At 42.3% G+C, this 15,806-nt stretch overlaps 1 protein-coding gene across 3 annotated transcripts in view; it reads right to left on the bottom strand.

The window, feature by feature from the left end:
* Positions 1-1,844, bottom strand: part of DENND5B (DENN domain containing 5B) — a 211,341-nt gene extending 209,497 nt beyond the window's left edge. For 2 of the 3 annotated variants that reach the window (XM_061206351.1, XM_061206353.1), the window contains exon 1: positions 1,386-1,844. In XM_061206351.1, the coding sequence (XP_061062334.1) occupies positions 1,386-1,512 (127 nt within the window). In that variant the 5' untranslated portion in view covers positions 1,513-1,844. The remainder of the gene's footprint in view (positions 1-1,385) is intronic. The other variant, XM_061206352.1, reaches the window with a different exon arrangement.
* Positions 1,845-15,806: the final 13,962 nt, after the last annotated feature.

Raw genomic sequence — 15,806 nt, 5'->3', positions numbered from 1 at the left:
ACATGAATATATAATTACACATAGAGAAAACCTGGTACTCCTCTCTCTTTTCAAAAAATAAAATTAAGTAAAACTAGACATAGTTTAGCTTTTTGAAAATGTTTTGCTGTGAAACTGACAAGATATTCACTTGGGTAAGAGGTCACTTGGGTATTGTATCTTAAGGCTAAACAGTTTTGTTTACTATTGTTTATTATTTAATACATTCTTCCCAGTCCGCCCCTCCAAAAAGGAAAAGAAAAGAAAAATACACACTGGTGCAATCAAGAATGCTATGTCCAAAAGAAGCTGTTCTGAAAGGCTATGACCTAAGTGTTTAACACTGACACAGATAAAGTTCAAGCGTTAGATGTCACTTATGTCACCCATTTAAAAAAAAAAAAAAAATCCAGATTCAGATCCCAAGAAGGCAAGCAGAAAGAAACAGGCGTGAAAAATGAAATCAGCCTTTTCTCGCCGGCCTCCTCCCGACACCGTGCACTCACTCCCGGCCCCTCCACCACCATCTTTTAACAGCCCCCTTTCCCAGCGTCGGTTCCCCAGCTCAGCCCTGCACTGCGCCACCAAATGAGTCAAGAGGACGGGCCAATGCCCCTCCAGGAAAACCCAGGCAGCAACACTCGGTGCACCCAACTGAGGGGAAATATCCAACTACTTAAACTCGGAACAGTATAAGCGGTGTCAACAAAGCGTCGTGCCGGGACCCGAGCGTTCAAAGATCGTCGCCAGCTCCGGTGACACTGCCAAACCGACAGGATTCCAAAAGGTGACTCGACGGTCATCGCAGAACCCAAGGCGTGAGGCGGCGCAGACCGGGAACAGTCAGGGATGAAATACAACCAGCCTCCCGCCCGGTGCTCGCCCCACGGGCCACCGCCGCCTGGGTGGGCGCGAACCCCGCGGCCTCCAACTCCCCTCCCCGAGGGGGCCGGGGCGCCGCGTCACGTGCCGAGGCTGAAACTTCGCAGCCGGGGCGGAGGGTGGAGGGTAGGGGGCGGGAGCCGCAGGAGCACAGCGAGGCCTGGAGTTAATGCTCCTGGTGACTCACCGGCCGCCTCCGTGGGCAGCTGCGGGCGAGGGAGCCGGCGCGCCGGGCTGGGGCCGTGCCCTCGGGGCCGCCCCCGACCCTGCCCCCGCGCCCGTTATTCATAACCCCGCGCCCGCCAGGCAAAAGCCCCCGGCGGGCGCCCGCGGGCTCAGCAGCGCACCCTGCACGCGGAATAAATAACAATGTCATTAATCGCCGCCCGAGAGCCCGGCCGGCCAGAGAGCGGGCGCCGCCGGGAGCTGACTTTGTCTGGAGACCGCACGCCGCCTCCCGAGCGTCCCCGCAGCGCCCCCCGCGTCCCTGAGGGGACCCCCGCGCCGCCGCAGCCCGGCCTTACCCGCCAGCTCGTCGGGCTCCAGGCCGCTGTCCGCGTCGATCCCGCACAGCACGAAGTAGTGCGCGAAACGGCAGGCGGCCGGGGAGGAGCCCGAGCCCGGGCCGGGCGCCGCGCCGCTCCCGCTCATCCCGGCTGCGCTGCTCCTGCCGCCGCCGCCGCCGCCGCCGCCCGAGAGGGCTCGCTGCCGAGACTGCCGCTCGGGCTTCGGTCTCCGCGCGCCCGCCCTAGGGCGACCCGGGCGCGCCCATGGCCGCGCAGCCGCCGCTCGTCACCGCAGCTTCGCTCCTCGCTCAGCGCCAGGGAAGGGGCCGCGAGCTCGCGCGCAGTCGGTCCGGATCCCTGTGCGGGGTGGGGGAGGGGCGCGCGGGGCCGGGGGGGAGTGTCGCCGTGAGAGGCCCGCGCCGCCGCAGCTGCACTCGCGAGCTGGGAGCCACGGCGTCTGGCGCCCGCCGGTCAGCTGAGCCGGCGCTCGGGCTGTGGGAGCGCGGGGGCGCGGAGGACCGGCGCGTGGGGCGGGGGCTTGGAGGGGAGGGCGCGCTCGCGAGGGGCGGGAGCGCGCGTTTCGGCCGTGTGTGTGCGCGCGCGTCCAGCGGGCTCGGAGGGAGAGCCCAGGGCTGGAGGGATTCGTGCCCGCCCGCCGGCCGGGGCTGCGGCGCGTGGGCGACCCCCCACACGCGGCTCCTGGCCTCCTCCTGCCCGCAAGAGGCAAAGCCGCAGAGCAGGATTATGCCTTCTAAACGGGATGCTACCTATCCTGATTTTTTAAAAAAAGAAATGCAGCTTTGGGAAAGGTTAACGGCGCTCTGAAATCATTTCCCACAACGATCTGGACCATCAACATGTTTTAAACTGTGACAAGTGCAGATGCCAATCTCATTTTAAGATCGTAGTCTTTGAATCCTTCCCCTAGCCCTCAGCCCCGTTCACAAGCTATCCTTCCTCACTGAATTGGTGCCAGCTCAATGGTGAAGGGGGTGGGGGGGGGAACAATACTCAATATCCACAAAGCTTTGAGACTTCTAAAAGGACTTCAGTTACCAACTTCCCCTCCTCGACCCATTCCGTAATATATCCTGACATTTTCCAGGTCAGTGTAAAGTAGCCAAGGCGCTCCAGTTCCCCAGCTCTGTACTCATTTGATATTATCAGCTCTCCCAGCAGGTACAATCGGCGGCTGATAAAGCAACAGGAATTAGACCCTGAACTCTGCTCTTCACAAGACTATGGCTCTCTTACCCTGCCCTTTTCTCTGACTTTATATTATTCAGAACGAGCTCACCAATCAGTTCTTACTCTCTTGAAAGGTGAAAAACTGAATCCATCCCACTCCACATTGTCATCCCTTCCACACCACTCCGTACTCTCTTCCTTCGGGATTTGGGTATAAGGGGGCGGGGCGGGGGGGGGCGTGTGGGTGTGCATCGTGAACACCGTTGCTAGACACACAAGCAAACCTTCCAGGGAGGTGGACTGAGAGAACGAACCTCAATTATTTGACTGAATAATGTTCTTCCTGGAAGATATGTATGCATGCATACCATCAATTACTGTAGCTTGTACCCTCACTTTCTCTCCAAGTTTGAAGGGTAAGAAGAATCAAAAAATCAGAATGAGCCACAGCCTGGGAAATGCACCATTAGCTCCTGTTGCACCCTGCACTTTTCCTTCAAAACGCTTATAATGACTTTTTCTGTGTCTGCTCAGCTGGATTGCAAGCTCCACAGAGCAGGAGTCACCATCCTGCTTTTCCTATTTCTAGTATCTAGCAGAACCCTGGTCCACCTAGTTCTTCAATTTATGTTTATTGAATGAATGAAAGAAGGGTGGTTATCTAGGTAGTAACAAGTTGTCGATGCTACTAGGAAAATACAGAAACTGTAATATCTGTGACATATTTATGAACATATGCTAATTTGCTATTGTACAATGATTGCTGTTTCTCATATACAGAGTACTGAAATATGTAAAACAATTTCACTAATGGTGGGGGGAGGGAATGACAGGTTGTGTATGTGTTTCTCCTATCTTTGCTGGTAGATCCTTACAGATTGTTTGTTAGATTCTAGACTAATAAAACAAAGCACAATAGAAAACTAATTTACTGTTTGAACTAGCCAAGAGATATGTCACGTTTTGTTCATTTGAAAAGTAACTGACTTATGAGTTTGTAAGCCCTGCATTAATGTTTTCAAGATGAAAAAATAGAAAGAAGCCCAAACAGAATGCATTCAATTATGATATATAAATTTCATCAAAATAGACAAAATCTCTAAAATTGCCCCTAAAGCTTTCAAGAGAATTGTCACACATTACAAGATTAAACTCTAATTTGAAGATACCTGGGTATGTTCTAATTATCACTTCAGAATGACAGTGTGTAGGTATATTCTGCATTAAGCTGCAACAAAACAAAGCTGAAAGGATAACCAAGAATTAACTATATATCATTGCATACATGTTTTCCTCCGAAATGATGACATAGAAATAAGCTAAGTGAACAAAAATTACTTAAATCTTACAAAATATTTAAATTGTCTTGAGGAGGGGAGAGATCATATCCCTATTCCCATGCCAAGACAACCTCTGTTGGTACCATCCTTCATTTCCACCATGTCATCCACACATACTCACAACCAAGAGAGATGGGAGTGCTAAAGTAACTATTCAGAGTCCCAGATGTTCATTGGACCACATTTTACTAGTAGTCAGAGTCACCACATGATATGCCACCAGGTTAGCCGTGCTCAGTCAATTCCTCATTCCTGTGCTTCCTGCAGGCAGCAGACCCTGGCATGGCTGAGCCTCTCCAAGCATAAGTGATGCCCTCCATTGGAGTTTTTACCAGAGAGTCCTTCAGAGGCAGCAGATCATTGATCAAATACTTAGAGCATGGCCTTCCATTCTGCTTGTACATATGCTGCCTGACTGGGAACCTGCAATGGAGAAAACAATCCCAACTTTAACCTCTACATAGCACAAAACATGCCAAATAATCACAATTCCAACAAAAGATTTTCTTCTGTGAGTGACGTTTTCTTGAGTGACATTTTCTTCTGCCAGGGTTTTAGCTTTCTGGGAAAATCTTATCACAATGAAAAGTTATTTGGAAAATCAATAACCATATTCCCTCATCATTAGTTTCAGAAAAAGTGTTAGTTTATGCCAATAAGAGTTTGGTAGCAAAACAGCCAACTCACGATTTTGCATAAATCTGTTTCTACCATATACAATGGGTCCAAGTTTATAAAAAATCTCTTTTATGTAAGTCATTATGCTAATGCTTTGAGAATATGAAACTAAATAAGACACAATCCCTCTTCTTCAGGAGTCTAGAGTCTAGCAGGAAGGAAAATATTTTTCAAAAATAATTAAAATGCCAAAAAGAGATAATAAAAAGTAAAATGTCATATATTCCACAGGACAAGTTCAAAAAGTGATGTAGGATTTAGTGAGCAGAGGTCAAATCTTATTAAGGAATCCACTAGGACATCAAAAAAGTGGTAATATTTGAGATGGCCTTATAAGAGGAATAGGAGTTCATCAGGTAGAGATGGGAAGGAAGACGTTCCAGGCACAGAAGAAATGACTGGGGTATAAAAGTGCATAGAGGACAATAGTTCAGTTGGAGCCAGAGCATGAAGAGCCTTCAATGCCAGTCAAGTGGGGGTGACTCACTTTCTTAAAGTCTTGCTGATACCTGAGAGCTAGTCTTAGCTAATTATTTCTTTTAATAAATTTATTTATTTATTTATTTTTGGCTGTGTTGGGTCTTCGTTGCTGTGTGTGGGCTTTCTCTCTAGTTGCAGTGAACAGGGCCTACTCTTCATTGCGGTGCGCAGGCTTCTCTGGTTGCCGAACTCAGGCTCAAGGGGCTTCAGTAGCTGTGGCTCTCGGGCTTAGTTGCTCTGCCGCATGTGGGATCTTCCCGGACCAGGGCTCGAAGCCGTGTCCCCTGAATTGGCAGGTGGATTTTTAACCACTGTGCCACCAGGGAAGTCCCTAGTCTTAGCTAGTTTTGAGTGAGTTTAACACAGACTATATGAAATCAGCTAAGCCGGCCCCCTCACTTTACAAATAAAAATGTCTAAGTTCCACAGAATTTTCGTGACTTACCCAAACACACATTGTTAGTGGCAGGACAGGAACAAAGCCTAAAAGACTGGATTGTAAGATATCTTAAGGCCCTTTCAGCTCCGATGTTTGTAAGTCTATGAAATCTCTTTACTTGAGTTGACTAATCTTTCCCCTCTATGCTGCTTATGACTTCTTTTCAGAGATCCACTTTGGAATTTGATTATTTTTTTCTTTTGAAATTAACATTTTTCAAACATACAGAAAGACTAGGATAATGAGCACATATATACCCATCACCTAGTTTTAATACTAACATTTTGCCATTTTGTTTCATCTGTTTTTTACTGAAGTATTTGAAAGTAATAAGGCATAACATTTGTCAACATTTTGAGTATGTCTGTACTATCTAAAGTTTCACATGGGGACTTCCCTGGTAGCGCAGTGGTTAAGAATCTGCCTGCAAAAGCAGGGGACATGGGTTCGATCCCTGGTCTGGGAAGATCCCACATGCCGCGGAGCAATTAAACCAGAGCACCACAACCACTGAGCCTGCACTCTAGAGCCCGCGAGCCACAACTACTGAAGACCACACGTCTAGAGCCTGTGCTCCGCAACAAGAGAAGCCACCACAATGAGAAGCCCATGCACCACAACAAAGAGTAGACCCCGCTCGCCACCACTAGAGAAAGCCCACGCACAGCAATGAAGACCAACGCAGCCAAAAATAAATAAAAATTTTTTTAAAAAATCCTAATTAAAAAAAAATTGGGAGATGCAAGAGGGAGGAGATATGGGGATATATGTATATGTATAGCTGATTCACTTTGTTATAAAGCACAAACGAATACACCATTGTAAAGCAATTATACTCCAATAAAGATGTTAAAAAAAAAATAGTTTCATATGAATGTTTCCTTACTTTCTCAATGAAATCTCTAGACCTTCTTTTCTCCCTTTACCTCACGTAAAATACCAAACATTAGTTCCTATTCATCATCTAGTCCTATTCTTTCTCTTTTTTCCAATAATACTATAGTAGACTTATGTGTAATTATTTTCTCAGGACCGCCTCCTTCTTCTGAGAACCCTGTTCCTTTCATTCCAACCAAATTGCTCTGTCAGGAGCTATTGATACAATGATATGATGCAACAACTCACACACACACACACACACACACACACACACATACACACACACATTTCTCCCTCCTCTCAAAACAATTGATTGGTCTAGAAGAAGGCTTGTGGCCCAAGCTGGGCCAATAAGCAATTTCTCATTGGTCTTGGACTTGGGACCCAGAGAGCTGAGGTGGTCTCTCTGCAGGTGGCCAGCGTTGTAAGCTGAAAAACTCAGGAGATACCAGTGGTCATGCTTCTGTTATGTGAAGAAAGATAATCTGCAGCGAGAGAGAAGAATGAGGCTGACACTCAGGACAGAGGAGACATATGAAACAAGCAACCTCTAATGTTATCATGAATTTGACTTTTTTTTGCCTCAGGTAATTTAAATTGGGATTCTGCCCCTTGCAGCCAAAAGAGCATATATGTAAGTGTGATTTGGCCTGGAGAATATTGATAGGAAGAATTAGGCAAAACCTTCAGGCTACCCCAGGCTAAAAGGTATAAAAACCTCTCTAGGCATCCACCCAACCCCAATTCAAAAGACGTGAAGAGAAGCTGTAACTCTGTATATGTTTTCAAGATCTCTATATAACTATAAATACATAAACCTGTAAAAACTAATTGTACCTTATCTGTCTACTTCTTGAAACAATAGCAGACTATATTTAAAATATCATAAACTTATTTTTTCAATTGTTGATAGATTGCATTTTGTGTTCAAAAATCTTCCCCCAGGCCAGACCCTGGCACAGCACACAGAAGGGAACATATGAGACTGCAGAACATCTACATTTACCCTAGTATTGCTGCCCCACATAAACTCCAGGTGGAAAGAAAATAGCTGAATCTTCAATGCTTACAACCTTTAATTAGATTAGCTCCATCCAGCAGAGAAATGAGGACCATGAATGGCAGACTTTGCTATCCATCATTCAAGAGAATAGTAAGCAAGGGGCAAAGGAGGAGCCATGAGTGTTACAGTAGTAGAAGTCCCTCCTTATGGAAAAGAGGCAAGAGGAAAGGAAGTTCCTCCCTAAGGAGTGTTTGTTTAATCAGAATCCATTCCCCTCCCTTCATTGTTTAGCCTTGATGTTGTTTGGGTGGGATTGGCCTTACTGCTAGCTCTAGGGTGAGGCTTTGTGAACCTATGTCCCTTTAAGGGTTAATGATTTGGAGATGGACAATTGTCCTAAGCTGGTCTACTTAGTGTGAGGTTCAGAACTTTCATTTGATAACTGGAGGAAGGAACACCCTCTTCTCATCTTGGATGTAAATGAGGAAGTATACAGAATTGCTGGTAGCCCTACAAGGAAAGCCAGGCCAAGGATGAAGCCAACATACGGAACAGGGCAGAGACTAGAGGAACTCTGAAAAGCAGATTATATCATGAACTCCGGATCAAATCACACAAGAAGCCAGGTCAATATCTGGAATTTGTCAGTTAATGTGAGCCAATACATTCCTTATATTGTTTCAGCCAGTTTGAGTTATTTTCTTTTACTAGCAACTAAAAGTATGCCCCCCAAATAAGGGGGTTGATCTGTAAGTTCCCTCCCAGTTAAAAATAAAATTATACATATTCTAAATCTAAAAGGAAAGAATATATAATTCCATATTCTGGAAAAAGCCCAGTGCTATCTCTTCTCAAGGAGGTAACAACAATATGCCACTAGAATCTCAGGCAGCTAGGGCAGGCTCCCCCTGAGAATCAGGGACCATAGGATGAGGAAGAAATCTTAACAGTCTTCTGTAGAGGATAGTTTCCTTGGTTGGATGGGTTCCTTCTCACTAAACCAAGATTGAGAATATAAGAGTAGCGATTGGGGCTTCCCTGGTGGCGCAGTGGTGGAGAATCTGCCTGCCAATGCAGGGAACACGGGCTCGAGCCCTGGTCTGGGAAGATCCCACATGCCGCGGAGCAACTAGGCCCCGTGAGCCACAACTACTGAGCCTGCGCGTCTGGAGCCTGTGCTCCTCAACAAGAGAGGCCGCAATAGTGAGAGGCCCGCGCACCGAGATGAAGAGTGGCCCCCGCTCGCCGCAACTAGAGAAAGCCCTCGCACAGAAACGAAGACCCAAAACAGCCAAAAATAAATAAATTAATTAATTTTTTAAAAAAAGAGTAGCGATTAAAATACAGATTTTCCATGAAAATTTAGAACACTCCTACCTTTTGTTTCATCAGTTCTGCTTCTCAGAATCTCTCCTACAAAAATACACAAGCAAAGGATACGTGTGCAGTGATATGACCTGTAACATTGTTCATGGTATTAAAAAAACGGAGACAATCTTATTTCTACCAAGAGGAAATGGTGATATAAATTATGGTGTATCTATGTGGTGTAATGCTAAGAAAGAAGTTGCACGGATGGAAAAAAAATTATCTACTATATGGTTGAATATATAAAATATATAAAATCAAGAAAGAAAAATATATAGTATGATCCTATCTGTGTTAAAAATAAACTCTATACATATGTTTGTGCTTAGAAAATATGAAAAGCTTCCACTTTTTATTTTTCATATCTCAAATATGAAATTTATAAATTGTTAAAAAATTTTACAACAGGCATCTGTTGCATTTTTGTAATTCAAAACCTTTCCTTTTTAAGTGTGTATGTGTATTTTTCTGTGAGAAAAGATTTTCAACATTGTGAATCATGATTATTCTCATAAATAACTCAAACTTGTAACTATTTTATTGACTTATTCTTAAGATTAATTTGAATGACTATAGATATATTCATATATGCATATATACACATGCATGCATAAAGGAGTATGAATGTTGACAATTCATTCATTATTCAACAATTCTTACTGAGTGCCTACTGTATGCCAGGCAGTGTTCTAGTGATATGTCAATGAGTCCTATAGATTTATAGTATTGCACGTAATGAGACCCAAAATAGTCTCAAGAATATAAGTAACGATAAATGTCGAAATGTAGCAAAGTATAATGTTTATGTATGCATAATTTTCAATCATCAAAACCATTTAATTTGGCTATTCAGTGATAAACTCGATTTTTTGTTATAAATGTGTAATCTTCTTCAGTTTCAACTATAAACCTCATGGTTGAAAGCACTGAATTGAAGAGCCAGCTAAATAAAACTATTGATCTTGATTTGGGTGTGTTTTGGATCCAACCCTTACCACATGCCAGAATTTAAACCTGAGTTCTCAGTTCCAGACTTCATATACAATTTCTAATACTTCCTTTAAATCACAGAAATCTCACTCATCAATTCTCTCCCACTCTGAATTTGGAGGCACTTGTAATTAGTCCCACACAATTTAGTCTTGCAATATTAATTAATTCAGATATATAAATCTTTTCTTTCCAACTTGTGCAGCTGAGAGCTTATGGAGGTCAAGAACTGTTTTCTCTTTCCTCACATCCACACATCAGTTTATTCTTTCAGAAAATTGTGTAAATGCATCCCTCAGCTTCCTCAACAAAGAGTGTACATTTAAACTAAAAATAGAACACAGATCCTCTGTGTTTTTCAGTCATAATCAATATGACTATTCGTAAGGCAATTATTTTAAGCTTAGTAATTTAGACATAATCCCATCATTGAATTAGGCTTGAAATCTTAGAAAGAAATTGCAGCATGTTTATTCATCTTAGTTGCTTCTAAGCAACTGTTATCCTCCAAGCTTAGAACCCCCTCCATGATTTCTAGGGAGCAATTTTAGATTACATAATAGTTTTTGGAATACATTCTGGAAAGTACCTATTCTGTTTTAGGAAAACTATAGACTCTTTCTCTCACTCTCTCTCTCTTTTTTAAAAGAATTCTTCTCCTATGACTATTTCCTTGAACTTCAGACTCCAGCGATAAGTAAAGGTAACAAGAAAGATGCCGGGAGAAAAGCCAATTTAATTGTGCTATCCTGAATAATTGTTTCTGACTTCCAGCTTGCCCATTGTGATTTTTTTGGCAGGAAAGAAATTAATATCAGACTCCAACAACCTTCAAACAAGTAAAAATTATAATCTGGTGGGTGCTTATTTAAAGTAACAGAATCCAAGGCAACACAAGAGGCTTAATTTTAGATATGCATGTTATTAACTAAGAGTAGGAAAGAGCATTATCTAGTGGTGAAGAACCAAGAGCATGAAACAACCATTTTAAATTTATACTCCCATTTCTTCAAGGTTTGAGATGGATAACATAACTTCAACTTTCTGTATTTAGCTGTCCTGTCCTTAAATTTAGTTAAAAGTTAAGTTTGCTTAACTTTTTATCACTTTACAAAATTGCTATCTAGGCTTATAAAACACCAAACTCCTTGTCTTAGTTCAGGCTGCAATTATCATAGACTGGGAGGTTTAAATAATAAAAATTTATTTTTCACAGTTCTGAAGGCTGAAAAATCCAAGATCAAAGTGCCAGCAGATTGGGTGTCTGGGGAGAGCCCTCTTCCTGGTTTGCAGACGGCCATCTTCAAGTTGCGTCTTCACATGTGGCGAGGGGGTGGTGGTGGCAGGAGTATCTTATTTAGGGTGTAAAAATAATTTATCGCTAGAAATGTTAAAATATTGTGGAACCACCTTTTCAACATCGTTGGGTAAAAAGTGAGTTCTGGAGACGCCTCTAAGGCAAAATATGCCCAGATTACAATAAAGAACTAAGTTAAAACAGAATTTAAAATTTTTCACCTAAAAAAAGTAAATTACTGAAAAATGAAAAACTTGCTAGGTTAACATCTGAATTTAGACACTAAAATGTCTGTCTTGTCTAGTGATGTATTACTAGGCAGTAGCTACACAAAGGTAACAATTAATGTGACAACAGTTGAACGTTAAGACCAAATTAGGGGGAATTATTTACTCTCATTGCTATAATTGGAAGTGTACAGGAGGCACCCAGAAGCTACGATAAAGGAGATTATGGATAAATACACACTACTTTTTATATTCGTCTTGAAATGTACAATTTTACAGAATCCTTTCAAGAAAAAAGAAAAAAGACCCTAAAGCAAGTGAAATATAGAAAACAATTTACAGTCTTGTATCCTGTGTCCTTTTTTTGAACAGCAGCACTCTCTAAACATTGGATAAATATTGAACTCTTTTCTTAAACTTTTGTTCTGGAAACTTCCAAACATACACAAAGTAGAAAGAAAGAATGGAATAATGAGTCCCCATGTATTGATTACCTGGATTCAACATTTATCGATATGTGGTCTATCTTGTTTCATTTATAACCCCACTATCTCCTCACCCCCACTGCACTAGATTATTGGAAATCAACTGTCAGATATAATATCATCTCACCAGAAAATACTGTAGTATGTATATCTAAGAGATTGACTCTTTTTTTAAAAGCACAATCATAATGCCATTTTCAAACGTAAAAAAATGAACACCTTAATACCAAATAATATACAGTAAGTAATATTAAAAGTCTTACTGATAGTCACCTAGTTTAGATAATAGTAGTAATACAAAATGTTTTTTCAGATTGAAGTTGCAGGAATTTGAATTTTGAGTTTAAGTATTTCCGTGTATTGTTTTATTGTGTTGAAATTATGTTAAAATGAATATATCTTATAAGTCACATTCCCATATTTGATAGGTTGGTTGGTTGGGTGGTTGATTTTATCCGAGGACTAGAAATGGAGCAAGTTGATTATTTACAGGACAAGAAACAGAGCAAAACTGAAACCCAACGTCTCTGCTTTTGAAAACAATTTCTCTGAATCCAGAATGAGAAGAGAAATATTTTAACATCCACCTTCCCAACACCACAGCTCACTTTCAGCTGGCTTTACACTGCTATAGTTGCACTCTGTTAAAATATTACAATTCCTCTTAAAAGCTGAGAACTTACCTTATCGCCTCCTCCTCCTCCTCCCCCCAACCCACCCCCTGGCTTCTCCTGCCCTGAGTGGAGCAGGCCTGGGCTCTGGTTGGCAACTCTGCCCGCACCCTAGTGGACATGCTTGATGCCCACCTGGTCCCCCTCACCCTGTGCAATCCCACAGAAAACCTGCCGTGGCTACTCCTGGGAACTGCAGCCTCCACAGGGTACCACGCTGGTTGTTACGTATTTTAAATGTCACTTTTTACCTAAATCCCTTTATTATTTCCTCCTGTTTGGGAGTTCAGGTGAATTTAGTTTAGGGCAACTGAGATAAGCCAGGATTTCAGAGTCAGACCTGGTTCAGATCAGGATCTATCTCCTGCGTTCTAGGCAAACTCTGAGTTATAATGTCTTCACCTGTAAAATGGAGACAATAATATCTAACTCATTGGATTGGAGGGAGTATTAAATGAGATCATCTTTCAATGTCCAAACGTCTAAATTTCTGACGTAGAACTTGATTTTCTCTACCAAACCTCCTCCTCACACAGTTCTCCCCATTTCAGCTCATGGCATCACCATCCACATTTGCTTAGGCCCCAAACCAGAAGCCATTCTTGACTCTTTTCTTCCTCTTACTACTAACATCTAAACCCCAGCAATGGAGTCTACCTTCAAACCACTTTGTACCACCTCCATTGCTATTATTCTAGTTCAGCAATCCTCAACCTTTTTGGTCTCAGGGTCCCTTCACACTCCTGGAAACCAGTATTGTGGACTCCCAAGACCTTTGTTTATGTGAGTTATATTAATACTTATCATTAGTATTAGAAATCTGAGCTGAAACAATTTAAAATATTTATTTACCCATTAAAAAATAAGTCCATATCATGTTAATATAAATAATATATTTTTCTAAGTAGACATATGCCCCCACAAAATTTAGAGAGAATAGTGGCATTGCTTTACTTTTTTGCCAATCTTTTTAATGTCTGACTTAAAAAAAAAAGGTTGCATTTTCACATCTACTTCTGCATTCAATCTGCTGCAATATCACATGTCACGTACCCTCTGGAAAATTCTTTTATTTATTTATTTATTTGTTTATTTATTTATTTATTTTTGGCTGCATTGGGTCTTCGTTGCTGCATGCAGGCTTTCTCTGGTTGTGGTGCGCAGGCTTCTCACTGCGGTGGCTTCTCTTGTTGCGGAGCACAGGCTCTAGGCGCACCGGCTTCAATAGTTGTGGTGTGTGGGCTCAGTAGTTGTGGCTCAAGGGCTCTAGAACGCAGCCTCAGTAGTTGTGGCGCATGGGCTTAGTTGCTCCGTGGCATGTGGGATCTTCCCGGACCAGGGATTGAACCCGTGTCCCCTTCATTGGGGACTGTGCCACCCGGGAAGTCCATCGTCTGGAAAATTCTACTGTATACTCATGAAAGAAGGAGAATAAGAAAGGCAAGTAATGTCTTAGTGTTATTATGAAAATACTTTTGACCCTGCAGACCCACTAGAATGTCTCAGAGGGATCTCCAGGGCTCCCCAGACAACACTTTTTAACATTTAAAAATATGGAGCTATACTTACCATAAACTTCACTTACCATACTTTTTAAGATCAACAGGGGATTCCCTGGTGGTCCAGTGGTTGGGAATCTCGCTTCCAATGCTGGGAGCCTGGGTTCGATCCCCAGTCGGGGAACTAAGATCCTATAAGCTGTGTGGCACAGCCAAAAAGAAAAGATCGACAGTTCAATAGTTTTCAGCATGTTTACAAAGTTGTGCAATAATCACCATTATCTAATTCCAGACATCTTTATCACTCCATTAGCAGTCTTTACCCATTGCCCCTCATACCAGCCCCTGATAACCACTAATCTACTTTCTTTTTCTATGGATTTGCCAATTCTGGGTACTTCATAAAAGTTAAATTGAACTTTAGTTTGTCTTTTCTGTCTGGCTTCTTTTACTTAGCATAATATTTTCAAAGTTCATATGTAGCATGTATCAGTACTTCATTTGTTCATATAGCTTAATAATACTCCATTACATGGATATACTACATTTTATTTATTCATCAATTGGGTTGTTTCCACTTTTTGGCCATTATCAATAATGTTGCTATGAACATTAATGTGCAAGCTTTTGTGTGGACATGTATTTTAAATTCTCTTGGGTATATACCAAGGAGTAGAACTGCTAGGTCATAGAGCAACTCTATGTTTAACTTTTTTAGGAAACACTAAACTGACAAGACCACACTTTGAGAATCGCTTTCCTAGTCTGAGCTATCCTCACCTACTGCCTGGACCATTGCCTAATTTCCCTGATCTTGCCTGGTGCCCCTACAGTTTTTACTCCACACAGCTGCCAGAGCCATCTTTTTCAGAAACCACATTAGAGAATATCACTCCATTTTGTAAAACTCTCCAATAGTTCCCCATTATACATAGAATAAAATCCAAACTCCTCCAGGGCCCAAACATGATCTAGTCCCAGCCTACCTCTCTGACTGCATCTCCTCACCATCTCCAGAACGTGCTTCCTTCTAATCTTTGTATAGTTGGCTCCTTCTCATCATTCAAATCTCTACTGGAAAGCAACTTCCTTAGAAGGTGTTTACTTATTTGTTTAATTGTTAATTTTCACCACTATATCCAGTTCCTAGAACTGTCACATGGTAGAGAGTCAATAAATATTTTGAAATGAGCACATTAATAAAAGGCAAAGGCATCTGGTGTTCCAGTTATCTATTGCTGCATAACAAACTATCCCAAAACTTAGTGATTTAAAACAACTGTTCAATTTGGCTAGGCTCAGCTAAGTGATTTTTCTATTGATCTTGCCAGTGGTCACTTGTGTATCTGCAATCAGCTGGCATATTGACTGGGGGCTGGGCTCAGCTGGGCCTCCTCCTCCCTGGCCACATGACCTCTTCATCTGTCTCTACAACAAGGTAATTGGATTTCTTCCACGGCAGCCCAGGGCTCCCAGTAGCAAAAAGTGGAAGCTACTGCCCTTTCAAGACGTAATCTTGGACCTAGCACAGCATCACTTCTGCCATATTCTATTGGTTAATAGTGTCAACAAGGCTAGCCCAGATTCAAGGGACTACATAGGGTCTTCAATACCAGGAGGAGTGTTTCATGGGGGGTGGGAGGGCGAACCAGTGAAATTGACAAGCACACCATGCAAAGGCACAGTACATTTAACCTTTTATTATTATGACCATCTGGTAGCTGGAGAGGAAGTAAATCCTCTTAAAGGGTTTGGCTGTATTGCAAATTACAGTATCTTTCCTAATGTAGAGTTGTATGAATAAGAATAAGAGAAAGCTTACGAATTATTTTGAGTACAGGAGTCTTTGCTGCAATTTGATGGAAAAGAATACACCTAGATATGGAAATATTTTA

The sequence above is a fragment of the Eubalaena glacialis genome, chromosome 11 (assembly GCF_028564815.1).
Source record: "Eubalaena glacialis isolate mEubGla1 chromosome 11, mEubGla1.1.hap2.+ XY, whole genome shotgun sequence".
In the NCBI taxonomy this organism is placed as follows: domain Eukaryota; kingdom Metazoa; phylum Chordata; class Mammalia; order Artiodactyla; family Balaenidae; genus Eubalaena; species Eubalaena glacialis.
This window is presented reverse-complemented; position numbering and strand designations above follow the sequence as displayed.